The 27,597-nt window shown below is 25.8% G+C and overlaps 2 protein-coding genes across 5 annotated transcripts; both read right to left on the bottom strand.

Annotated features, from left to right (window-relative positions):
• Positions 1 to 25: 25 nt before the first annotated feature.
• On the bottom strand, positions 26 to 10,710 carry LOC145187417 (alpha-N-acetylgalactosaminidase-like). Its single transcript, XM_090082201.1, has 14 exons — positions 9,264 to 10,710; positions 9,124 to 9,193; positions 8,901 to 8,982; positions 8,714 to 8,806; positions 8,597 to 8,633; positions 8,432 to 8,496; positions 8,163 to 8,324; positions 7,890 to 7,946; positions 7,712 to 7,813; positions 6,803 to 6,877; positions 6,583 to 6,647; positions 6,328 to 6,385; positions 3,531 to 3,641; positions 26 to 500 (listed from the first exon to the last, which is right to left on the bottom strand). Exons 1-14 carry the CDS (start codon positions 9,337 to 9,339, stop codon positions 369 to 371), a joined length of 1,185 nt encoding a protein of 394 aa, XP_089938327.1. The 5' UTR covers positions 9,340 to 10,710; the 3' UTR covers positions 26 to 368.
• Positions 9,939 to 27,503, bottom strand: LOC145188077 (MAU2 chromatid cohesion factor homolog). 4 transcript variants are annotated; one of them, XM_090082178.1, is made up of 21 exons: positions 27,123 to 27,503; positions 24,718 to 24,782; positions 24,560 to 24,631; positions 24,350 to 24,451; positions 24,015 to 24,112; positions 23,733 to 23,760; positions 22,822 to 22,986; positions 22,621 to 22,693; positions 22,274 to 22,347; positions 21,930 to 22,020; positions 21,617 to 21,723; positions 21,418 to 21,495; positions 19,129 to 19,194; positions 16,249 to 16,338; positions 16,024 to 16,067; positions 15,720 to 15,797; positions 15,244 to 15,355; positions 14,832 to 14,920; positions 14,391 to 14,476; positions 12,945 to 12,988; positions 9,939 to 12,729 (listed from the first exon to the last, which is right to left on the bottom strand). In XM_090082178.1, exons 2-21 carry the CDS (start codon positions 24,730 to 24,732, stop codon positions 12,718 to 12,720), a joined length of 1,524 nt encoding a protein of 507 aa, XP_089938304.1. In that variant the 5' UTR covers positions 24,733 to 24,782; positions 27,123 to 27,503; the 3' UTR covers positions 9,939 to 12,717. The 4 variants fall into 4 exon arrangements, 3 of the variants coding, with proteins under 3 accessions (XP_089938304.1, XP_089938296.1, XP_089938311.1); XM_090082170.1 differs by having other exon boundaries at positions 24,765 to 24,782; positions 27,123 to 27,495; XM_090082185.1 differs by having other exon boundaries at positions 24,020 to 24,112; positions 27,123 to 27,494.
• Between the last annotated feature and the right edge of the window lie 94 nt (positions 27,504 to 27,597).

Below are 27,597 nucleotides of genomic sequence, written 5' to 3'. Positions count from 1 at the left end.
ATCAGAACGAAGAATTACAAAAATAAAGATAATGCGCTTACACAAATGCTATTAGAACTACAACAGTCATTATAACAAATTTTCACTTGCAAAATTTATTAGAAATACTAAATAACTCAAAACAAAATTGCCAAAAGTTCAAAACAGATAAATAACTTTTAAAAACTCAGTAAAAAATAAGAAGAAAATAATGAAAAAATTTACAAGTTTAAAAAAAAAAAAAAAATACAAAAATTAAACATTAAAACAAAAATTATCGTTTATTCAACTTTTAAGCTAAAATAGATGATAGGCAAACATATTAAAACTTAATACTGCTTCAATCTATTACACATAATTATAAAAACAAAAGTAGATAATAACTGAAACTAATGTACAGGGGTAAGTTTGACCATAACAACACTAACAGGATCAACAATTGCTTTAAATGTTGAATTAAACACACCCAGATCTTTGTGTAAGTACAAGTCACGAACTAACAAGGGACCTTTCATGTTGATCTATGTAAAAAAAATTATTACTTCTTTAATATTAAAACTGCATAAATTAACATAATGCATATTCAGAAATATCCAAAAACCTGGGAACTAGGGTAAAGGGGGCTAACTAGCCACATTGGGCTTTAAACTTCATTCGAGTAGAACCTGCACTTAATTACTTGATGCTATTTTATTAAGAAAGAAACATTAAGGTCTGTATGATAGATTTTTCCTTGTTAATCAGAGAATATTTCAGAAAATTGCTTGAATTTATAAGCAGGCTATTTAGAATGAATCAAAAACTTAAGAAAGTTTTTAGATAAAAAAATATCAATCGGTGGAAAATACACCTTAACATTTTTATTTTTAATAAAGCCTTAAATTAAACTTGGAAGTTAAGACTTTTGCAAGAAACTTATGGACTAGTAATTTATTTAGTTAAATATCTTGATGCCCCTAAATTTTAAAAAAAGTTTTTTGTTTAAATTCTTTATTACAAATTTACTTAGATTAATTTAAAAAAAAAAAAATTTAAAGCCTAAAATTTAAAACAATTATTTATGAATATATTTAGAACTTTGTTTTGAAATGTTTTTTTGATAATGGTACCTACTGTTCCTTTGTTTTGAAGAATAGTTTGTACATGCTGTCCTGTGCAAAAGAGAGTAGTAGATGCCTACAAATCTGTCATAAGTAAACAGAAATCCAGGCATTTTTAGTGTGATATAAAGGCTCCTTTTATCACACATAAAAAGGCTCTTTTTATCACACTGAAAACGCTTAGATTCCTGCTTTTAACTTTTAAGGAGAGGAAAACAACTTTTACACCTAAGTGACTAAGCACTAAGTGACTACAACTTTTACACCTAAGAGACTGAGTAGAGCTGGAGTTTCAGTAAATCTCAGCCAGATTTTATGAGTAAATGGTGGTCCTACTGAAGCTATTTACTGGTAATAAGCCAGCACCACATACTGACTCATCACTACCTTCTTCTTATTGAGGCAAAAAAGAAAAATATCATACTTCTATGTCTCTATCTAACCTTAACATCGTGCTTAATGCCATTACTTTGAAATATCAGAACTTGCAAAGTTTCTGTTTCAAAATTACTGCTTAATAAAACGATATCAATATCATTTGCTTCATCATCAGCAACATTGTCTACACTATAATCAGAAGAATCTTCCACCAGTCATTTTCCTTGAACAATTACAGCCCAAACTTGAACAAACTTCAGAGCATGAAAATTAGCTTGAATTGTCAGGTTTTGGCATGGTAAAAGTTTATTGCAGACATTTAAATAGATTTAAAAAAAAGAATCTAATATAAGATCAGAAAGAAAGAAAAAATACTGTAAAAAAGAACAAGATTAGCCAGATAGTGACACTCAAAAAGTTTACAATTAATAACTGCTTGACATGATCACAGCATAAAATCTAACTATGATAAGTGCATCAGCTTAACTTCTTCCTAAGCATTTTTAGTCCTTTAAAAAAAAACTGCTGTTTTCCTACTAATTAGCTAGCAAATCAAAGGGTTCCATTTTTCTACTATCTAGCAAATCAAATGGTCCCATCCATGCTTTATAAAGTTTAAGTAAAGGCTTTAACTAGGCAATTGATACTACAGATTTAATCTATACCCTGGAAGAAACAAAAATACCTAATTTCATTTGCTCTTAATAACATTGTCACCCCAAACACCTGTCCTATTGGTCATTATATGACTCAACAAAAGATTATGAACCATGATTTGGCCATTTCAAAGTCCTGACTATTTTTGACTAATTTTGGTGAGCTGATTCTAAAAACCCTATTAGTTTTTTTCCCATCATCCAACATTTTCAAGTTACACTTATAGTTCTGATTTTAGGTTTCTGCATTGTAAAAAGTCTTTTTATATGCAAAACTCTAATCATTTTTATGTATCTATAACTTTTCACTTTACTGTTTCAGATTGTTTTTTAGAAATTTAAATTTAAATTTATAAATTATGACAAATAGATAATTTGTAAAAATTTGACAGATGCATTCTGCTATGTTTATCAGACAGCTCAACTCAAAGCTTCAAAGTACTTTTACTTCATAATCAAACCCAATTTCCATCAGTACTTCTAGACAATCTCTGTACAGATGAAAAAAGACATTGCAAAAATGTTAAACATTTTCTTGAGAAAATAAATTATAGAGAACTTATGTGGGAAATTTCTGAAGATTTCAAGATGCTTGTTTTTTTTTTTTTTAGATCATCAGGGTAAATATACAAAATTCTTTGTTTGTTTGTGAAATAGCAGGGCAGTTATTGATATAAAGTTGATTAGGAAACAAGACTTTTTAGGGAATCACAGCAATCTAAACTACAAATATTGTAGCATGGTTAATTAAAAGCTACAAGAACATGGTTTGCCTTATGTGAAACTGCATTCACATTTTAATTTTTTTAGAGATAACATAGGGGGCATCAGTAAAGAGCAGAGTAGAAGGTTTCATTAAGAGATTGTAATAATTGGAAAATAGATATCAAGATCACTGGGATGCTGCCATGATGGGAGGCTATATATGGTTCTTGGTTAGAAAAGACAACAGAGATCATAAAAAAAAGGGCAATCTTCAAAGCACTTTTAATACTTTAAACAACTTTTTTAATTTTCTTAAACTAAAATTATTTCACAAAATATCAGGTTTCAGCAAAATCTGAGGTCATTTTTGGACTCAGCATCAAAAACTACATATGAAAAAAACAAAAAATTTAAAAAAACAAACTTAGTGTTGTTTTATTTCTTTATAATTATGTTATTTTACTTAATTTTTAATACTTAAATTTTATTCAACTTTTTATAGTTATGTTATTTCCCATTATCATTACATTAAAAAAAAATTGTTAAAAGAAAAAAATTTTTTTTATAAAAATCTTTTTGAAAAAGCAAGTTTTCAATGAAAAACTGAAAAGAAAACATTTTCTCTAAACTTTTACACCTAATTGCAGGTATTAAAACACCCACCTAAGTTTTTTACAATTCAGATAAAAATTTAAAGCCTACAACCACTTACTGATGAAAAAGTTACTTCCATGAAAACAGGAATATCAGTCCTCAGGCTTAAAATGGCTACGGCAGCAGTATCATTGTCCAAATATCTGACCCAGTTCTGTTGATTGTCATCCTAAATGATCCATAATAAAAGTTGCACTTAAAAATAAAAAGATGTTGAAAATTAAGTTATTTTTAATATCTTTTTCGATTTTATAACACAGAATTAAGTAATAATTTATTTTAGATTAAAAATTTTAAATTATTACACATAGATAATAATAAATGATCTATTTTAAAAAAGAAAAGGAGGAAGAGGAGGGAAAAAATTAGGGATTGAGAGCTGGAGAGCCAGGAGCTGGAGGTTTTTGATGGGAGCTAAACCCAAAAAAACCTCCCAAAATTAAATTTTAAAGCTTCTCAATTTCAATTTAAAAAAAATCAAAATCAAATCACAGCCTGGGTTTTGACATTGTGTTATGCACCTTTTTTAAATAAAACTACTTTGCCATCTATAGTTTTATAACAGCAGGCTATGGCCTAGCCTACATGCTATAGGAACTTTGGAGGTGAAAAAAAAAAATTCAATTTACTATACTTAATTATTACCAATGGTCTATTTCTTTTTAGAAATTTTAGTTTGTGCAATAAGTGTTTAATCAATCATTGCAGGCTGAATATTAGTTATAGACCTAAGTTATTAATTTATCATTTACATTAAAAAAGGGCTAAGATAAAAAAATTTAATAATCATTTTTCATTTTTCCACTATTATTATACAACATAGAGCCTAAGTCTAATTCTGGTCTGTTTCACTTTTTAAATGAGTCTAAAGATGGTCAACATTAAATCTGCACTTGTGAAGAAACTGACACTGAAGGAAATATTTTGATATATAAACACACAATTAAAAACCAACAGTTAGTACTTCAACAAGAGCATGCAATTTGATGCAGCAATTAAAATGTGCACTATTATACTAGGAAGTAACAAAATGAAAATGTTAAGAAGTAACCATCTACCAATGATTTTTTTTTACTAACTTTTAAATCTATCAACTATTAGAAAATTCTTTTTCTCTTTCTATCTTTTGTAATCTAGCTATGCAAAGGTTTACTAGGTAAAATGGTAAAAAAATTAAGTTTAATTAGACAATAACAGTATTTACTTTCTAGAACACAAAAACCTGAAGATTTAGCACTTAAAAACTATTTAAAGGCTTTTTTTATAATTAAAAATGGATGGATGCAGTAAGAGATAACAGCTACAAGAGAGTACCTTCATAACCTTGTTAAAGATATTCTGGAAAAGTATGAAATTGAAAAGATCATGTATTGTGCATTGTCACAGATAATGCCTCAAAAACAATAAGTGTGAAACTAAAGAAAGTGAATAAGATAATATTGAGCAAGAAAAATTAAAAAAAGTGAATTAGAAATTGCTGATGTAAATGCAGGAACTTCAGAAGAACTGAAGCCTGAAAAAGAAGAACTCAATTTAAATGAAATGCTGGTCAAAATGCAGTACCAGAAATAATAAAATGACAAGCTGGAAAAGTAGCAAATTTAGATCAAACTACCAGATGGGAGTTGGGGGGTAGCACATGTTGGATGATTGAACACTTGTAAGAGCTAAAACCAGTTCTTTTTGATGAAAAGATCTCTGTTAACAGATAAACAAAAATTCAAGAGAAAAGATGCAACATGTGATATATAGCTGTCAGAATAAAGAAACCAGGACCAGAAATTACAGCTACAATAAAAATTGAAAGCATTTCATCTTTTTTTACTAATACTTTCGATAATGAAATTAACTTTGAAGAAATTATTAAAAAAAAACTCTGTGCAAAACATCCTCCCCTTTGTGAACTGATTAGGTTTAAGCTAGCAGAACATAAATCATTTGCTGAAGTGGAGAAAATTGACTGTCATTCAAAGATATCAGATCAAGATGCAATAGAAAATTACCTTGAAATTATGAGATATTGCAAGAATAATTACTGGATTGTTTCCAACTCAAATTAGCATAGAGCCACTATTTTCAGCAGCAAAAATAATAAAATTGGATCTGATCTAATTTGACAGAAAAGTTGCTTTAAGCCATTTCATTTTTAAGGACAAAAAATGAAATGGCTTTAAGTTTTGTTTCTTATAACTGAATTAAAAAACTACATTTAAAATTTTTAATTTAGTTAAAGGATTACTACTATGCATATTGCAGGTAAAGTAAAATTACTATTAAAAAGGAAATTTAATTTAATTTTGAAGATAATATTAAAAATGAGGTGGCCCTCGCCATTATTCAGTTTTGAAAATTAATCAGTTTTTAACTTTTATATAAATGGAATTATAAGAGTTATGTCCAGTTAGCTACTAATATTAAATAGTAATTACTAATAATAATTAGTAATTCCTAATAGTAATTAGTAAATACTAATAGTATCTAGGGATTAGCTGTATGTTTTTGCCCTTTATTCTAATCAAGTCTAAGAGTAAAAACTATGCTTACATGTATTAAAAAACTTAAGGCATTTTATTTTTTACCTTTACCATAAGCCTAGGTCATTTAATTCTATTCTATTTCTTCTTTTCCATCTTAATTTGTAATATACTTGATATGTTATAACAATTAAATGCAATGATCATCAGAACCTTGGTGCCTTATACATTTACAATTTTGAAATTTTGACCAGAGTTGGATATCAATAAGGAGCTAGAGCCAGAACCTGTCATAAAAAAATTGGTAGCCACAACCAGTCAACCTTTTCTTCCAGCTCTCAAGCCCACAAGTAAAAATAACCAACACAAATATTTTTTCACCTTATAAACTCTCTTTCCCATCCTTCCTAAAACATCCTGATTGACAGCAATTATCTCTCTTTTCCATATAAAAAAAAAAAAAAAAAAAAAAATTATTAATGAAATTAAAAAAAAAAAAAAAAACTGTCATGAGGTAATTTCCTGACAGTTTTAAATTGTTTCAAGGATAACCTAAAGTAAGTAACTTATTAAATAATGTTGGAAGATCTGTGCACAAGGGAATAATAAAAAACACAAAATAAAGAAACTTTTTACTCGTTAAGAAGAATATCTTTTTGCCACTGTTTCATTGTGTCAAGATCAGCTGATATAAACAATGGCTGTGAAAATATAATAATGATGTAGCCAAAGAAATTTAATAACAATGCGGTCAAAGAAATTTTATAATTATGTTGCCAAAATGAACACACAAAACTAATAAAGGAAAAGTGAATCAGCAAGTTTCAGATTAAAATTGATACAAAAAGAAACTTACAGCTGCAAGGATAGACCAAAGGGCAAATTGAACTTTTGATTGACTTTCACTGAGACTGTAATCACCAATCAGTAACTGAAACCAAAAGCAAAAATATTTAAACTTAGAATAAATTAAAACAAATATTGATTCAGCTTAAATTCACAGAAAAATTCAAAAACGTTTATTATAACCCCTGGTGACAAAAGTTTTGCACAAAATAAACACAAGCAGTAAAAGTACAAAGAAAATTCTAATGAACAAAAAATTAATACTGAATAGTAAGCAACATATTTATTTTTTTCTCTACAATTCAGTAGCAACTGCTCTAACTAATTATTGATGCAGTCAGGAATGTGTTTTTTCTTTAAATAACAAATCATTTGTTTTGAAATGTTTTTACAAGCTAGGAATGATCACACTTGAACTTATTTGCAATTTTTCCTGTTGAAGTTTAGACCTGTTGTTCAAGAGAATTTTCAGACAATTGATGTTCCTAGTAGTTATAATTTTAGGTTTTCTACCTGAACCAGGATTACAAGATGTTGGTTCTTTGTTTTTCCACTTTGACATATGTTGGATTGTTCTTTAGGGGTGATTAGAGGCAACAAAAAACTCTATGATGCCCTTAGCTTTACCAACGGGATATAAATTACAATTGTTGCATAATTGTTAAAAATAGTTGGCTTCATTTTGCATTAACTTTCTTATTAATATAGCTTAACACATTTTTTAGTGAAAACTCTTTGTTAACAAAACAATAAAGAAAGTGAGGCTGGGTAGTTAAAAATGCAATAAATTTTAACTTCTCAAAAATTGCACCAAATTTTTGCCAACAGGGGTTATTACTATTTGTAAAGCGTTGAAAAGAAAACAATATAAAAACAATAAAAAAAATGAAAGTCTGCCAGAAAATTTCTTTGATTTTACCATATCAATATCATTAAACTTCCCAGGAGCAACATATGGAATAATTTCATCTTGATGATCACCATTATAGTTTATGATGCTTAAAACACTATCCCAAGAATCCTAGAAAAATAATTTTTTGCAACAAAATTTTACCTATTTTAATCCTAATAATATGTTTTAAAAGAAGTTTTAAAACCTGAATGTCATCCCAATTCCTCCAGATATTACAATGTTCGGCAATATCAGCATAAGGCTAAAAAGTACAAATCTTCATTTTGCTAAATAGTTTTATAGATTTTAAAATGAAAATCAACAAATATTATCTTCATCAAAATTCCTATTAAAAAAAAGAGGAAAACATTAAAATGCATTATCTGTTGACAATCAATATTTTCATTAGAATCAAGATAAGAGCTTTTAAGTATGATAATAAATTAAAAGGTAATATTCTTATAAGCTTATTGCATGCCTTATTTTTTTCAACATAAGCGGGCCAACTACAAGAGTAAAGCATTGGTCTTTCTGTATGATTCATATACCAACCAAATGTTTTATAGCCTTCAGCATACTGGTTCTCACATGCATAACATCCGTCAACTTTAATCATATCAATTCCCCACTTTGCAAAAATCTAAAAAACAAAAAAACAATTTTATAGCTACTAAAGCTTTATTTGGTTAAAAACTAAAGTCCATTTAAAAACAATTTTTTGATGTTTTAAATACTTTTTCTAATCACCTCAGTATCTTTTTGCATGTGGAAAATACTTGCAGGATAACCACCACATGTTAAAGTTCCAAAATCTTTAAAAAAAAGAAAAGATTTTTTAATGTAACATTAAAAAATTAACATTAAACATTTTACGTTCATCATAATATAAAGTAAACTATTGTTTCTTTTGACCTGTGTAAATCCCCATCTTTAAACCACTATTATGAATCTAAAACAATAAAAAATATCAGATAATATTAGCAGACTTAATTACTGAGTATAAATGAATGTATACATAAGTATACATACATAGTCAGCTAGAGCTTTGATTCCGTTAGGAAATCTTTTTTTATCTGCAACTAAGTTACCATCAGAATCACGTTGGAGTTCTGGCCAACAATCCTACAAAAAAGCACTTACAAAATAATAAAATATAACTTTTTTTATAAATATTTATAAAAAAGAAATAAAAAAAGGATAATATTTGTACACTTACATCAATATTTACATATTCATAGCCCAACTTTGCATAACCATCAGAAACTAAACGATCTGCTGTGCGTTTGAAAAGACTTTCACTAAAAAAACAATTCTTAAAAAAAAGAGAAAGTATCAACAAATGTTATTTTAGTTCATGCTAACAAGAGCTCACACAAAGCTAAGAAATTAAACTTTTAAAGAAAAAAAGACATTTTAAAAACTAGCTATTTATATTTCACCTAATACACTCATTTGGATACGTATCACAGTCAATGATACATCGAAATCTTTCCCATTGTAACCAACCCACTAAAAAGTACATCATCATTTACTATAATTATTAACAAAAACATCATTTTAAACAACAAATTAGACTTACTTGGTGGAGTTCTTGCCAATCCATTATCAAGTGCAAACACTCCAACAATTGAGCATAATGTTAGTAAAATAAACATCTTATATAAAAAATAAAAATAGGACAGATCTGCATTATACACACAGTATATTAGATAGAAAATTTAAAAGATTCTTACAAAAAGGATACAAGAAAAGTGAAAACTTATCATGATAAATGTATAAAAAGACAGAATAATAAAAAGAATAACATCTTTCAAAGAAATCTATTTGAAAACCAAAATGTAAAATAAAAATGTTTCATTTTATCCTTTTATCTAAAATATTATTTCAAAATTAAAATTTGAGTTTTTTTTAAAGGTTGACAGTCAGATTTTATTGCACCATTACTGTGCCAATATTCATACTGGCATTATCAAATTAATTATTTTTACATCAACTCAATCTTATAAAAAACAAAGTTAACTTATTTTAAAACATTTTACACTTTTATCTACTAAACATTTTTATATAATTGTCATTAAAGTTATAATCGTGTTAAAACTTCATTATCTCTGTAAATAAAGTAAAAGAGTTTGCATACTATGCAAAAGTATACAACACGAAATAAAGTTTGTGCTATTTTAATAACAGGTTTCTTCCTTTTTAAAATTCTTTGAAAAGTATTTGAGTTTTGGTGTCTCTTTAATGTTGCTTATTGTTTTTCTGTTTGTTATTTTGCAGTTTCTTGCTTTGCAAATTAAAACTGATTTATTTAGTGATTTTGAGTATTGCCTGTGAGTGGTAAACTGTATAACAAAAATGTTAATTTGTATAATAGGCTAAGTCTACCATATGAAATTTCTAAAACTATATTAGGAACAATAGTAAATTTAACCCTTTAGTGCCCACAGTAACCATATGGATAACAGTAGTTTAACTTGCTATTTAAACTATATTGTATTGTCTTATTTAATACAATTTACATTACTTTAGTAAGTTTGACCATTTACCTAATAAGTTATTGGGGTTTAATGTTAAATGGTATGTATATTTGTTTTAAAATCAAATTCTTGCTGAAGTGGTATAACGCTCCGAAAAAGTGACTTTCCTTTTTGTTTAAATACAGGGATCTATATAAATGTTTAGATTATCTTTTTTGATAAATAATGTTGTTAAAGGATTAGACTGTATGGAGAAACCAAAAACATGCTAAAGATAATTTTAAAAAATTATTTATTAAAGCTGCTTTTTCATGGTATCCATATGGCTACTACGGGTAGAATATGTTAAAGTACTATTATGTGTTTTTACATAAATATTTTATCTCGAGAGGATTATATTTAAAAATATAACCCTATAAATTAATACTTTAGAAAAGTATTTATTTAAAAGTACACTATTTCTCCCTCTTAAGATATATATATTCAATCCCTTCCCAGTTATTTGATGTTTATTAGAAGTAGTTTAAGTTGTAAAAAAACGCTTTTTTGTAATTGCTATTTATCTTTTTTTTATCACTATAGTGCAAGTAAAAATATAAATATGTCTAAGGAAAATTCATTCACAACTGAAGAAGCTCTTGAGTTTGTTTTAAATCCTGGATCATGTTCTGAACTTTCAGATATTGAAGACAGTGAAAGCAATAGTGAAATAGAATTTGAAATTCCATTAAAAATAGACAACATTGTGATGGAGGAAGAGAATTATAATTTAAAAAAAGTTTAAACTATGAAAGATAATATTAATATAAAAGTTGATCATCTTTCAAAATACGACAGTTATGGATATAAGTGGTGCTCATCCAAACAGTCTAATGTTAATGCAGAATTTTATGGTAAGAGATTTTGTCTTCTACCATCTAATACAGACAACTTAATGCTTTACAACTATTTTCAAATGTTCTAGAAAAATGAACTAAAAGAGTTTATTCTTGAACAAACCAATTTATAGTGTTCAAAAAAAATCAAAGTCAATAGATACTACTTCAGGCAAAATTGAGCAATTCTTGGTATACAGATGCTTATGTCTATTGTAAATTTTTCATGTTACTGAATGCATTGGGCAGCTGAAACAAAGTACCCTTCAATAGCCGAAGTAGAAAACAAATACAATAAGTTATTTAAAATACAAACAGTTTTGGATCACATTAGAAATAACTGCACAGTGATTGAACCTGAAATGAGCAAATCATACCAGCAAAAACAAAATACAGTGGCATAATTTTTGAAATCCCATTTGTATATAATCCCAAGGGATTAATCCATTGGTTATAATCCCCGTTGGGTATAATCCCAAGAGACTGGTTAAATGGAGTTTCAAAAATTTTGTTCAGCTGGCAATTGTAAGAAATGCACTATTGCCTATGTAGTATGAAAGTTGTTGGAGAAATTACCAAAAAAGATCAGAATTTTAAATTTTTTTTTGACAATTGGTTTTGTTCAATGCAATTATGTCTTACACTCAAAGAAATGGGAATTTTAGTAGCAGCCACTATTTGACCTAACTGGGCAAAAGGATTTCAATCAGCTACAGGAAAGGATTTAAACTAGGAAGTGGAAGTCAAAATTATAAAATTGATGCTGATTGGGAATTGATTTTAATACGATATGACAACAAACGCATTAATTTTATTTCAACTTACTGTGATCCTGGATTAATAAGCAAAATAAAGAGATAGGATCGGAAAGATAAAAAGAATATTGAAATTGATTTTCCCATTGTAAATAAAAAGTCACACCAAAATTAATCTTTTAGAGACCTCTTGACCTCAAAGACCTCGATTCTCTTGCTACTGGGTTCAATCTAAAATTTATGCAATTTACTTTGTAGCTCACAACAAAATAAATAGATTTCTTGACACAAATTATGTTAACTGAGTACGAGATTTGTATGTTACATTTTTGGTGCAGTTTTTGTATTCAGATGCATAATGAAAAAACCAGCCATGAATAATTTAAAAGAATTATAAACTCATTTGTAATCACTTCACTTTGCATATCTTGTGGATTACTAGTTATATGCCACAGTCAAATGGGAAAAAACAAAAATCATTAAATTTTGAACAGCAAAATGGGAAACAGCAAAGCAAGAACTGGCAAAACAATAAACATGAGTGAACTTAATAAGTTATGAACAGTTCCGGAGCAAATACTTCTAGAACAGTTCCAGAGCAAAAACTCATTACCATACAAATTAATACTTTTAGAACAATTGTAATTTACAGCCTTAAGCAATTTATTATAAACTTTAATCAAAATGTTTTTTAAAAACATTATTTTTTTCTTTGTCAAAATAGTTATAACTTTCACATTATAATATATAACACCATGCATAGCTAGATAAATAAAGATACAATAAAACTATTAATATTTACAATTATGCACACATAGCTTTTTATGGATATAAAAGTTTAAAATCATAAAATCAGTAAAAGTTGTTGCATTTAACTTAATGCATGATGAATTAAGTTTTCTTCAAAAAAAAGGTTGATTTCATCATCAAATGAAGTCCTAAAAGAATAAAAAAAAAATTAATTCAGGTCTTAAGGTAATCTCTTTATTCAAAAGCATTAAAGCTATCAATCAAGTGTATCTGCCACAATTGTAACTCATCTATATTGATGCAAAAATCTGGGAGGGTTTCTATTGTTTCTATAACACAGATTTAATCTAAAAATTTTCAAAGATAAAAAGACCAATAAAAAAAATTCAAAAGAAAGACTTGCCTGCAGTAGATTATGCTCAGGTCGTGAAACAGCTGTAAAATGATCTGTTATTGTAAAAAAATATATATATAATAATGTATTTATTTTTTAAAACTCATGACTCAAAACATATCTTTTTAATATTTACTATATTAAACATAGTACTTTAAATTAAACAAATATTTGATATAGATTTTTATTGTCATCAGTTATTCTTTGATTATTATCATTGTTATTCTTTTATTATCATTTATTATTATCATTATTATTATTATTATTATTATTATTATTATTATTATTATTATTATTATTATTATTATTATTATTATTATTATTATTATTATTATTATTATTATTATTATTATTATTATTATTATTATTATTACTATTACTATTACTATTACTATTATTATTATTATTATTATTATTATTATTATTATTATTATTATTATTATTATTATTATTATTATTATTATTATTATTATTATTATTATTATTATTATTATTATTACTATTATTATTATTATTATTATTATTATTATTATTATTATTATTATTATTATTATTATTATTATTATTATTATTATTATTATTATTATTATTATTATTATTATTAGTATTATTATTATTATTATTATTATTATTACTATTTTATTATTACTATTAAGATTATTGTGATTATTATGATTATTATTATTATGATTATCATTATTGTATTATATACATTTTTTTATTACTATTACTATTACTATTACTATTATTATCATTATTATTATTATTACTATTATTATTATTATTATTATTATTATTATTATTATTATTATTATTATTATTATTATTATTATTATTATTATTATTATTATTATTATTATTATTATTATTATTATTATTATTATTATTATTATTATTATTATTATTATTATTATTATTATTATTATTATTATCATTATTACTATTTTATTATTACTATTAAGATTATTGTGATTATTATGATTATTATTATTATGATTATCATTATTGTATTATATACATTTTTTTAAAGCATGGTTTTTAAATTAAATTAGTTGACCTTTCCATTCATAGAAATGTCAAGTTTTCACTCGTTGTTTTCAAAATATGATCTTTCTGCTTGACAACCATTAGATTACACCACTGAAAAAAGTACCTGAAACTGCAGTTTCAAGCTGAAAATGATGTTGTTTAGGTGAAGCAAATCTTTTTTTTTTTTTAATTTGAATTCCTATTTAAATTCATCCCTACAAACTTATAACAAAAAAAAAAAAGAACAAAAATTTTTTTTTGTTCTTTTTTTTGTTATAAAATTTACAGGAAATATCTTGGTTCAGATATATCTGAAATAAAGTTTGTTTCATTTACAAAATGAACTTTTTTTAAATGAACAGTGTGCTTAAAATACTTTAATTTATCAAATTCTTATCATGCTCCAATATAAAAACACAAATAAACCTTGAAGAAGTTCTGTAGTATATTTATCATGAAGTTGAGTTCCCTCTTCACTTCGTAAAATATCATTAGTTAACTGATAGCCATCTGTTTAAAAGAAAATTGCTTAATAAAAAGTTTGGTCCAAAACACTAAATGAAACAGAAAAAACTTAGAAGGAATACAAGACTACTCTTCAAAAATGCATAAAATTAAAAGAATTTTTTTAAAAGGGTGAAAGAAATAAATTAGAGAAATTTAGTATTATGTGTTTAGAAATAGTTTGAAGTACTTAGATTTTTAAAACACTGTATTTACCAGTGTATAAGTTAATACTTTTAGTTGTTAAAAAAGGATTAAATGTGCTCCTTGAAAACGTAAGAAGACAAAAATATTAATCTGTGGAAATACACCTCAACTTATAAGACAGATCAACATATACTGTAGCTATAAAAATGTTTAACTTTTAATAAAGAAGAACCCCAGAGTTGCAGATAAACATCTGGAATCTTGTTTGCTAGCTGCATAGCTGGGAGTACTGTGTTAATAGTTTCCTGAAATAGATTTAAATCAAAAACATTTAAAAAAAATTCACTGGTTCCTTTTGGAATGAGTCTTTTGCACATTATTCAAAATTAATAACCATATTTCATTCAAAATTGAACAAATAAACATATCATAGTTTATGCGATCAATTATTTAAAAAAAAAAAAATTCAGAAAGAATTTTTTTACCAATTACACATTTTTAAAAAAATTCTTATTCTAAAAAAAAAAATATTTTCATATACAAACAAGGAACTTTTGTTTGAATAATTCTTTTTCTGTTTTAAAAGCATATTATGCTACAGCTTTTTACATAGACAAAAAAGAAATACTTGTGGATTATGCATTGCTAATGTAACATGACTGAGGAGCATCAAAGAACAAGCTGTCAAGCGAGATAAATCTTCTGTGTTGCTGATCCTCAAACTTTCCATCAAAAAGACTCTTGAAAAAAAAATTACTAAAACTTTTCATAATGCATCTCATAAATTTCAAATAGCAACCACACCGATTAGTAAATTTCAAATAGCAATTTCATAAATATCCCCAGAAGAAGACATTTAAAAGAAGATTGATAACCAGAAACAATTTTGCAACATACCTTTGTTAAAGTTATTAGATTAAAAGTTTAATTATAAATTTAAGAATGGAAATTTCTGGGATCTTACATTCAATATCTTAACTATTAACGTTTTGCAAAATAAAGATAATTTGAAAATATTAAAGATAAATATAACAAAATCCATCCAGCTTGTTATATTAACAGGAAACTTAATCCAAAAAATGCCATCTATGTAAAATTACTTACTTTGATTCTTCAAACTTTGAATAAAAGAACATCTTCAGCCCTTGCATGTAGAAATATGCAGAACGAAGTACTTTTGACCTATAAAATGCCACAGTATAACCTTTAGATGATAAATATTATCATCATTTTAAAAAAATCATAATTTAAATAAAATTATAATTATGTTAATGATTGAAATCTTAAAATCAAAATTAAAATTAAATTAAAAACTTAATTGTAAAAACCAAAATAATTAGCAGTATATGCTCAATGATCTATGAAGCAATCAATCTTTAAAAGAAGAAATGAAATATCTAAGAGGCACCTTGTTATAGCTTTTTCATTAAATGTATGAAGAAGATCTTTAAACTATAAACAGAGTAACATAAGTTTCATCAATCGAAAAGATTTATATGAAACTAATTTAGTATAAGGAGTTTTATTCTTTAAATCTCTAAAGAATCACTAAAAAACAGCTCTCATTAAAAAACATTATAGTAGTAAATTTAAGTTAAAAAAGCAACAACATATTCAACGGTTAAATGCTTACATGTATTACTTTTGGAGCACCAATCCTGATATAAATAATAGCTAAGCTCATAGCAGCAAGGTAATAAATATCACACTGATTGTGGGAAAGCTAAAATTTTAAAAAGATTTCAGTGCATTTAGATTACAGTATTAGATAGATTAGATCCGATTTTAATAAAATATATCAGTTAAGCTAAACACAAGATTTAATTAAAATTTCTTTAAACATATGAAAGACTGGTAAAGCGTAGAAAGTTTTTTTTGTCTGGAAATTTTCATAATAACCATTCAGTGATCTGTGAAAACAATGACGCAATTTGAAAAAAAAATTTTATCACAAATTAATATTACTTTTCTTGTTAACATCGTTATACTAGAAAACAATTTTGTTTATTAGATATTATATTAAAGACACTTTTTAAATTCAATTTCCTTTAAGTTAAAGAATATGATGTTTGTTTGTTTCAAATTGTTAAATTAATGGCAAGAAGACAGTGCACACTGAAATGTAGCAGCTTTTCACAATTAGATTTTTTTATCTAAATAAGTTGTTAGAAAATATTAGAACAAGTATGCTAAGCTGCAACTATGATTTTAGCCAGGCAGACGACAGATTAACATCAAAATACGTTACTTAAAAATGTACTTTGATCATCTAATTTTAATCATTGTCATAAGAACTTATAAATCTTGTCTGTTAAGGCATTTTGACTGACCTCTTTAAATTTTAAACAAGGCAGTTGAATTTCTTGATATAATTCTGAATTTTGTTTGTTTTTAGTGACCAAAAGTCTTAGCAGCAAAACTTCCATTCTTGTAGAATATGACTTAGTAAACCTCATTTTGACTCATTTAACCAATGTAACTTCATACTTCTTTAATATTGAAACAAATCTTTTGGCAATTTGAGTGATCAATCTTGCAATTGGAGGATTTTTAGAGGATTTTAGTAATAGTTAACTTTACGGTTGTAAATCCCAAAAGAAAAAAGTTATAATCACATCACAGATATCACCTTAATATTGATTTTGATATCTGAAAAATAAAGAGAAAAAAAACACCCAAATGAAACAATGGAGAATAATTTAAAAAAAGGAAAACAACTGTTTAATTATGTTAAAAAAGAAAATTCATAACCTGAAGCTGTTACAATATTTAAAAACCTAGAAATTACTTTTAAATAATCAACCATAGTGTTTAATAAAAATATTGACTGAAACCAGAGAGTTTAAGGATTAGTTCAAGAGCTGCTAAGTTTTTTAAAGTGAGCACTTAAAATAAATAGAACTTTAGGATTTTTTGCAAAGCTTTTAGTTATTTGTGTGGCTATAAAATCAGCTTTTTTGAATGACAGTAGGCTATTTCTTGCTCCTATTTGAATGCAATAAAATTTCTTAGAAAATCACATATGAATCTGAATCATCAAATATAATCCCAACATTAGCTATGTTTTCTAATATTATTAACAATGATTTCTAAAATTATTGTGATTGCAGCCAACATTGTTCAAAGACAGTTTATGCTTTCTTCTTCAAATAGCTCATCTTTGGAAAAGACATGTTTCCAAAGAATCTTGGCATAAGCATTTAGCTTAACAGATACTTGATCCTTTCATATGCTTGCCAGGCTAAAAACATATTACTAAAACAAGTGTTTAATTGATCAATATTTTCCTATCTTCAAAATATATATTTGTAATTTTCAAGTTAACAAAAAACTTGTATTTTTAAGTTTAAGACAATAAAAATAACTATTTAATATTAAACAGTATTGTGCTGTTTAGAAACTGGATTGATTTATTTTAATAGAATTGCTTATAGCAGAAATAAGCTCTTAATCAAATGAGAAGGTTATAGTAGTCATCATAAACTTTTTTTATTTTCAATGCAATATCTAATTTGACATTAATACTTGTAGCTTGCTCCTTTGTCATATGGAAATACATGAGATATCATCACTTGTTCCAATTACCTTAAGATTATAGTTAAACAATAAAATATTTAAAGCCTTTTAAAATAATGGGAAAAAATGGATAGCTTGAATGTTAGTAACATGATTATCCTTTTTGCATACTTAAAGTTAGTGTTGCAAAGTTGACAAGTCACCAAAATACTTATCCTAATTTAAACACTAATGAATTTTTATCAGAAAAACCCTTCACATTCATGTCAGGATAAAGCCCTTTCCTGTGTTAGATATAGTTTTTGATATCCCTCTAATATTTTGAGCCTACAGTTTGCTTTTTCACTAAGAGTAAAAGAGTTTTTTTCCTCATGAACTGCTGGTAACTTTTAAACAAACCCAAAAGAGTATTGAGAGGGCCATTGGATACTTTCAAACTACTATAGGATACAGAACCACTGTAAGATAATAACAAATAACTTGTTTTGAAGTTTTAAAATATTTTCTAAATTTTAGTGTCTTGTCAGTTAGACATGAACACTTAATTCTTATGAAAATCTTTATTAACAGATTTCTTTAATTTTGTTGTCTAAATTTTTTTCCGAATGAAAAACTTGGATCCTTATTAGGACCAATTTTTGGCAGTTTTTAAAGTTGGATATTGTTAGAAAGATAATACCTTAAAAACTTTAATATTAAGTTTTGTAAATCAATATCAAATTACATACACAAACTTATTATTATTATTATTTTGCTTTTGTAAATGATACACAAAGTAATAAAGCTTTTGAATATAAGAAATGAAGTTGGTCAAAAATAATGCTTTTACTAAAATTGTAAAACCTGCTAAATTTTACTATTAGATGATTTAAAGTAATGTTATGAAATTTAATAGCTGTTCTGCCTGTTTAGACAAATAGGTAAAAGTATAACATGGCGCATCTGGATTATTATACAATTTCTAAAAAAGTATTAAGAAAAAAATATAAAAAGTTACATTTAATGCTTTCTTGAAATGTACTTCTGCATCCTGCATTAAATTCATTGACATAGCATACAATCCCTTAAAAAAGTATGTTTTAACTCATGAGAAAAAAATCATATAACAAAAAATTATTTCTAATAAAATGATGTTTAAAATAAATACCTATTTATTTTAAATAGAACTATGTTAATTAAAACATTTACTGATAATAAGCAATTTACTCTCTTTATTAGGAGGATGTTAGTGCCAATAATTAGTAATTCAATGATTCAATTAAATAAATACTCAAATAATTTAATTGTTTCACTATTTATTTTCTAATACTAAGGTGTTTTGTTCAAAAGGTATGTTTTTAAACTTTTTTTGAAACTCAGATTTTAAATAATTATGGTAGAGAATCTAAATTTCTGTACCATAATTATTCTTTATTTTTCAAGGAAAAACTATTTTGTATGATAATATTAAAGTAATGCTACTTTTCCTAATTAACAAGTTAAAAAGATTGAATCAAATCGTTTTGTTGTGACATTTTGATAAGAAGATAAATAGGACTACACCATTAATTCATAATGATTTTTTTTCTCCTTGAAGTAAGGGAAAGGGAAAAACTGAGCTTTAATACAATTTACATACATATATGAAAGATTTACATATAACAAAACAAATTGTTTCCAGAATACAGTTTGAACATCAATAAAGATCTGACTTCCCATGAGAATAGCTATTTTACTGTCATTTTCATGGAATGTAAATAATCATATTGGTGTACATAATTATCACTGGTAATGTCATCATATTATTTAATTATTCACTCATTCATAATTTTATTGCTTTTTAGTTGTTAGATTTAGCTATGTAAAACAATTGTGATTTTTTAGAAAAATTGCCTATCAAAAATTGAGAACCAAAAAAATTACCATTGGGGCATTAATTTCCAAAATCTCAGGTATCACTAAATGTAATATTGCAGTTTTGCAAATTGGAAAATGATAAGAATGTTGAATAAAAAAATGAAGATCTGTATTACTTGAGATTGTATTAAACAAAGACATTAAAAAACTATATGCTATTGTAATAAAACTTTATTGCTCCTGCATGGAGGTTGCAGTTGTTGATGATATAAATTTTTATAAAACAAAAAAACAAAAATTGGACACTTCTTTTTCAGCAACTGGCACAACCCTTAAAATTTCATGGAATTGCACAACATTAACAAGTAGGAACAGTAAAAAGGAATTTAGGAAGAGCCTAGACCAAAATGGAAGGAGTAGTAAGTATTTATGAAGCTAAAATTGATGATTGTAATGAAAGCCTACTAATTAAACCACTACATTTTAACCAATGAAAAAAAAGTGAACTTTTGGTTTGGTTGACACTTTTAAATGAAAGAAAAAACTTAAAGTTGAATCAGTAAAAACAAAGTAAAATTCAAACAGTAACCCATAGACCTAAATCTTGGTCTAAAAAATGCACTGGAGAATACTTCAAAGTTCTGAACACCTTACATGATCTGGTCAGAAACTTTAAATGGAAAAATGAATTTTGTGATACCCAATAATAAAATTGTCAGAAAAGCAGCTGAATATTTTTCCAAGATGTTTTTGCAGTGTAGAGAATCACTTTCTTAGAATGTGATTCTCCACACCAAAAACAATTATTTCTATAAAAACTTCAAAAAATTTATATTGAACTTTAAATTAGATACCCTACAGTCAGAATAGATTCTTTAAAGCCTTATTAATACATCCTATGGGAAGAATTCTGTATATGTTTGTACCATCAATATTCAATATTGTTTGTAAGCGCTACCCAATAGAATATTATATACAAAGTTGATACTTTATCATTTGAAGAATGAATTAAATTCATGTGAAACTTATAAAAGAATAAAAAATTATTTTCATTATTACACAGAATGCTTTCAATACTTAAAGTGATTTTTTGTTAAAACTTGCTAACTTTAGTTTACAAACAATAACCTATTCAAAATGCATTTCACTGTATTACTTACTTATTAGAAGCTAACTTTATCTATTATTTTCTTTTAAATCAATAGTTTATTTGAACAAAAGCATTATTGTAATTTCAAAAGAAACCTAGTTATAAAGTTCCATCTTTTGACTAAGTGTTGTGTACATGAGGAAGTGACTTGAACCAATAGTTAGGCTTTCAATAGAAATTTTCATTTTTTTATGAAGACTTTGGTTGAGTTACTTCATTCTTCCAGGTTTTCTTAGATTTTTTAAAGAAAAAAAAATTACTTAAGTTAACTAAAAACCACCAAAGTTTCCAATTACTTACAAGCATTACATGAATAGTTGGTTTTGCAATATTAGCAAGTTTTGGATCTTGTCTGCTTATTAGACAGACTTTAGATATCTAAAACAAAAATATTTGCCATTTGTAAGGTAAAAAAAACTAAGCAATAAAAAATTAATAAAATTGCAGACAAGTGAATTAAATAAACTAGAAAAATTAGACTAAGATATAATAAAGGTACCTCTTGTATAGCTTGAGCACCTTGCCCTTGTATAATTTTACACATAACAACATGTTCAAGAAACCATATATTAAAGATAAATGTCACTTGACGCTCACTTCCACGTGCTAATATAAATTTTTTGCAAACACAGCTCTGTATAAATATTGTAAGTATAAAAAATTCAAGTTTTATTAATAAGACACTAATTTAAATCATGTATTAAGTCAAATACTGTCTATTAAAAATAAAATGGTATTTATTAAGACTTTAAGGTTTTCAAGGCAAGTAAATTTGACATAGACCCAACAAAGTTTAAAAAATTATAATATACTTTTTAACTTTTCAATTATTGTCAAAGCTCTATCAGCATGTTTAACTGCTCGCTCTATATTTCCACTGTGCATACAATGCATAACTTTTATCTATGAAATGAAAAAATATCTTCTCAAGAACTATTTTTCTTTCTCTGAAATTTTTGTTACCTTTTTTGCTCTACTTTTAAATAGTATTGCTTAGTGACAAATTTAAAATAAAAATTTGTGAATAAAAAAGACCTTGTATTATCTTATGGAACCTAAAGGACCTTATAACATCTTAAGGAACTTAAAACAGATAATGGTTTACAAACTAATGTGATTGTAAACTTGAGATGAAGCTTTAAAGATTAAAACTCACGAGATAAACAAGTATACAGAGATGCTCTTTTGACATCCACTGAAATAATTCTGGGTCATCAGCATTTAATGTCCCTGTAGAACAAAAATATAATAAATATCAATAATTAGTTAATATAATCATTAGTAATGTTGACATTTATATAATGTCAGGTGATGTAGTAACAAAATATCAAATATTCCAATATTTCAAAAACTTCAATTGTACTGTTTTTTTTTTTTTTTCTTTATTTATTTGATCTTTAGCAAGATTTTTATAATTAGAATTTAGATGAGGGGAAAATATTGCAATTGTATAAATCAGAAACCAAAGATTTTCATAATAAAGAATAAACAGTATTTACTTACCATCATCAGGAGTGGTAACAAGGAGCTGAATGCTTTCTTGCAATTTCTTCAGATCTTCTTTTGCACTCTTTGCCTGAAGAAAAACATTTAATAAAGTATATCAAACAATAAAATCATTAAAAATATACATATATATCAATTACTGAATCAACTATTTATCAAGCAAAAAAAAATGTAGTAAGAACATCTAATCCAACATACTCTCCCGCACACTAGATGGTGATAGACTTTTAAAAATCCAGCAAAGCAGTTGACAATTTCTCTTCGTATAATATGCATTGTTCGACAAGTAAAAATGTTCCTTCTTTCTTCTAACTGTATCAAGGTAGATTCAAAGCTATGCAGATCTTTACTGGCAAGCATCAACTTAAAAAGTAAATTAGATATTATTTAATCAAAAAATTCATGCTTTTAGAGACAACGAACCTTATAGAACCTAAATACACTAAGTTATGGTTAATTTAAACAGATAATCTTTCAAATATCCATCAAAAAACCATTTAAATTAAACAAGGACATTTTTTATGTTTTATTTATCAATTTTTTAACTATGTGATGTGTAAATAATTTAACTGGTGTCTACATTTTAGTAACGCTGCATCTTTAAAACTTCTAATACTGCTGTATGAACATGTTGGTGCTGGATATTCAGAGAGATGAGTGTATTTGATTAAAAGTAGACCAGTCAGGTAATCAACATGTATAATTGTGGATGTTGAATTAGATGAAATAGGTATTGTGTCTAGCCAAGTTAATTCTTTTTCTTGATTAATAAATCAAGAAAGAAAAAGTTTCATTACTGATTCATTTTTGGTTAAGGTCTTACTAATCTTTGCTATAGAAAAAACTGGTAGGGCGCTAGAATCTGTCCAAAGATTAAATTCTTTAAAACTACAAACAATATTTCCAAGTGAAAGTAACTTCATAAAGAGCTACTCTGCATTTTGGATTTATTTTATCAAACTTTTACTTCTTTTTGGTGCAACCATTTTTGAACAGAAAGATTGAAAAATAATTTTTAAGTGCTTTATAAATCTCATAAACAAATATAAATACAATTACTTAACTATGTTATGTTAATCTACTAAAATTGCACAAACAAAATAAAATACCATGCTCTTGCTTAGTAAGAACAGCAAGCTAAAGAAAAAGTTGAGAAAAAAAATCTAAAAATAATGATTATAAAAACAATTGTATTCTTAAAAGATCTTTTTAATGACAAAAAAATGTCAGTTGTAAAAAAAAACTGTCAGATTTATTGTTCTAAGAATAAATTAGCTGACATTAATTGAATATCTAATGTTAAACTTGAATTTTGCTTTTGATTGTAAGACAGAGTTTTGCTTTTAATGATAAGATAGAACTCCTTTGAAAAAAAAAGAAATTTTGATAACCTTACAAATTCATGCCCATTTTGTAAAGCAGTTGCCTCACCAAGCATTGATAACAAATCAATTGCAACACCAAACTCCTTGTCATGAGCATGAACCTCCTTTAGCATGATTAAAAGAAAATGCACTGATGTGTAAGATACACTTTTTATTATATTATGCAAAAATTATATTTATTTCCCATATCTATAGAGAAATTAATCTCTAGAAATGTATTTGTTAATACTGTGCACATTCTATAAAATTAATTATACATTTAATAAACAAGTTGATAAATATGTTGAGAGTTAACTCTATAAAATAGGTAGTAAAAAAACTACGATCATAATCCAACTTACTGCAAGCTGAAATATTAGTCTGTAATGCCACATTTTTAACGGTGATCCTACTGATCTCTGCAAAGTACTTCTTAATAATGATTTAGCCAAAGTACTTTGATTCTAAATATCAACATATCAAGTCAGCTATACATTATATATCAACATATCAAGTCAGAAAATACTTTGAAGTAAAGTTTATCTTGAAAATAAAACTTTTAAAAAGCTTACTTGTTCAGCACACACAAAAGCTAATAAACTAGAACTTTCAAAAAATATCTTGTCTCCATCTACATCATTTATCTTGGAAAAATGTCAAAAAACAATAATATGAGATGATAAATATATCTAACTTAACAAACAAATAACAAAAAAATACATATTCTTACTTTAATATCATTCATATGAATGGAGAACTTTCATTTAGAAAAGATACATATGCAGATAACTGATGCTAAAAGAAGAAAAAAAATCAATAACAAATGCTAATATAAATATATCAATTATGCTACATTTTTTTTACAACTATAATATTTTTAAAAGAATACAACAACTGTATAACATAAAAGATACCCTCAAACTAATTCATTTTTAATTGTAGTAATTCCCAATGATATGAGAACTTACATCAGTTACAAATTTTGATATTTATGGAGGAAAACCGTAGTTAAGAATGTAGTTACTATTTCATAGTTGACAATATCTTTTTTATTATTTTTTTTTTTTACACTTTTATTGTTTTTAAGAGAGATAATTATTATTTTGCAAAGCTAATAAAATTAGAAAAAATTTGAAATTACAAGATAATATATCTTCAAAACAATCTAATTTGTTTAATTGAAAAGAAAAAAAAAACTATATTAGTTATATAAAATAAAAAAACTTCAAACCCACATTCTGTTCTAAATTTTATAAATTAAAACTTATTATTGTCTATCTAGAACCATCCAGCCTCACCTACATCACGAATCTATCAATCACTGCTAAAAAGAAAGTAGCTGCTCAGAACTCCTCAGAAGTATATCTATAATGAAAGTAGCTTTAACCTGGCATATACAATTTAATTAAAGACAGGCCACCAACTCCTTTAAAGTAGGTGAATAATTAAACAATATCAACCACATGAACCCATCAAAAATTGACTTCAGTATAGTCTACTTGAAAAATCAATATACAAATTTGAAGACACATTATTTTCATATCATATTTGCTTTTTTATCTACATGTAGAATATCTGCTAAGAATTACTAAATTTAATACTCGCAACTAACTTAAAAAAGCCTATAAAAATAAAATATCAAAACCATTTGATTAAAAAAACAAATTAGTGAAAGACACTTTCATACTTTTATATGGCTTGTTTACAAAGATCCTACCATTCCTAATTAACATCAACTAAATATACATTAGCACATATTATTCTATTAAATTAGAGTTATTAAAATAAAATCTGCAAACCAAAATAACCAAAGCAAACTAATGTACCATTTACAATTACTAAATATTTAGAAAATTTGACAGTTCATGCACTTCATACTATCATGTTTGTAAATTTTAGACCTGTGTAAAAGTCTGCATAAAACTACATAATTTAACACTTTTACTTTTCTACTACTTATTTATGTACTGTTTTTACATTCTGCTTTTCATCATTCCGGCATGTATTTATTACTATTCAGTAAAATTAGAGTTAATAATAATTTTTATATGAATATTCTTAAAAATGGTTATCAAAAATATTACTTAAAAGCTATTTGCTTTCATGTTTTTATAAACCATATTATACTGCCTTATTGGTCTTTGGAATTTGGAATTTCAGTAGCAATTTGATCTTCTAGGCCTGAAACAAGGATCAAACTTGAAGTTTGGTTTCAAGACTGGTATCAATCTATCTTGACATAATATCTGATTTTAATATTGGCTTGAAAATATGCATTCATTTTTCAGTTATACAAGGTTTTAAAATCTTGTAAAGAATGCATGATCTAGGTTTCCTATGTGCCACTAATTTAAAATTCAAAAGAGAACATAATTACTAGGACTGCAGTCTAACTAACCAAGTAACCTATATTTTTCCTGTGGACTTAAGTTAAACATGTATTTGTGCACAGTATTTGAGTACTGTAATTTATGTTGTTCTACTGGTATATTGCAAAGATATTACCATTAAGATGTGGCAAAACTGTATAGTATGCTTTAACCTGTTTTGTCAGTACCTATATATCTATATATCTTTATATCTATATATCTATATCTATATATATATATATATATATATATATATATATATATATATATATATATATATATATATATATATATATATATATATATATATATATATATATATATATATATATATATATATATATATATATATATATATATATATATATATATATATATATATATATATATATATATATATATATATATATATATATATATATATATATATATATATATATATATATATATATATATATATATATATAGGTACTGACCATATAAAAAATCGGAGCTTGTTCAATAAAACCCTTTTATCTCCATTATTTATCATTTTTTACCTAAAAAATCAAATTATCAAAAATAACATGAGTTCTTCTATTTATCTAAATTAGTGTATGTTAATCTTGAAAATCATTCTAAAATCTTTTGTCCTACTCAGTAGCTTCAAATTAAAAATTTATAAAAGCTCAAGAAAATATACAAAACAATATAAAAATTCTACTACATCTACAGTTAGGTCTTTAAAAGCTTAAGAAATAAGAAAGAAAAAGAAAATTATCCTTACCGACTCTTCTAAATGTCCCCTTGCATGTCCGATATTTTTAGTATGTTCGAGCAATAGCTTGGCCAAGTTTAGTCTTGAAAATGCTTTTTCCTTTGGAGGCAAGTTTGTAATTAGTAGAGTAGCTTGTACAGAATGGATTGCTTCACGTATAAATGGAGGCTGAGACAATCTAAAGTACTCAGCTAGTGTCAGAAGAGTTTTGTAATTAGATAATGCATTTGAAGCACTTTCTGATGACATTCCTTAACAGAATATCTTTTCGGTTATACTATGACAAAGTGATGAGTAATTAATACTATTTAACCCTTTGTGGTCCGATGGGACATAAATGTCCCAGTTCACTTTAGGCTCTACGGCGATTCACTTGAAATTTAGAAACTCAAAAATTATGATTATGTCATTTCTATAATTGTTTGGCTATATCTCAAACCAACTTTTTGCGGTATATATAGTACTTTTATGGCATAAATACTAG

This window comes from Hydra viridissima, unplaced genomic scaffold, assembly GCF_058129835.1.
Source record: "Hydra viridissima isolate aposymbiotic clone 2 unplaced genomic scaffold, HvirCarnegie_v1 scaffold_1, whole genome shotgun sequence".
NCBI classification, from domain to species: domain Eukaryota; kingdom Metazoa; phylum Cnidaria; class Hydrozoa; order Anthoathecata; family Hydridae; genus Hydra; species Hydra viridissima.
The sequence above is the reverse complement of the archived record's forward strand: the minus strand, read 5'-3'. Positions and strand labels throughout refer to the sequence as shown.

Bases quoted from the DNA above. Each gene is read 5' to 3' on its own strand.
- LOC145187417 (XM_090082201.1), bottom strand. From the start codon at position 9,339: ATGTTTATTTTACTAACATTATGCTCAATTGTTGGAGTGTTTGCACTT. The intron at 6,386-6,582 runs GTAAAAAGTTTC...TATATGGAAAAG, and splicing joins AAAGATATTCTTCTTAACGA to AGAGATAATTGCTGTCAATC. The intron at 3,642-6,327 runs GTGAAAAAATAT...TGGATCATTTAG, and splicing joins TGGGAAAGAGAGTTTATAAG to GATGACAATCAACAGAACTG.
- LOC145188077 (XM_090082170.1), bottom strand. From the start codon at position 27,362: ATGTCATCAGAAAGTGCTTCAAATGCATTATCTAATTACAAAACTCTT. The intron at 23,761-24,014 runs GTTATCAAAATT...CTTTTTCTTTAG, and splicing joins AATGGGCATGAATTTGTAAG to CTTGCTGTTCTTACTAAGCA. The intron at 22,021-22,273 runs GTGAGTTTTAAT...TTCATTTCATAG, and splicing joins TCTGTATACTTGTTTATCTC to ATAAAAGTTATGCATTGTAT.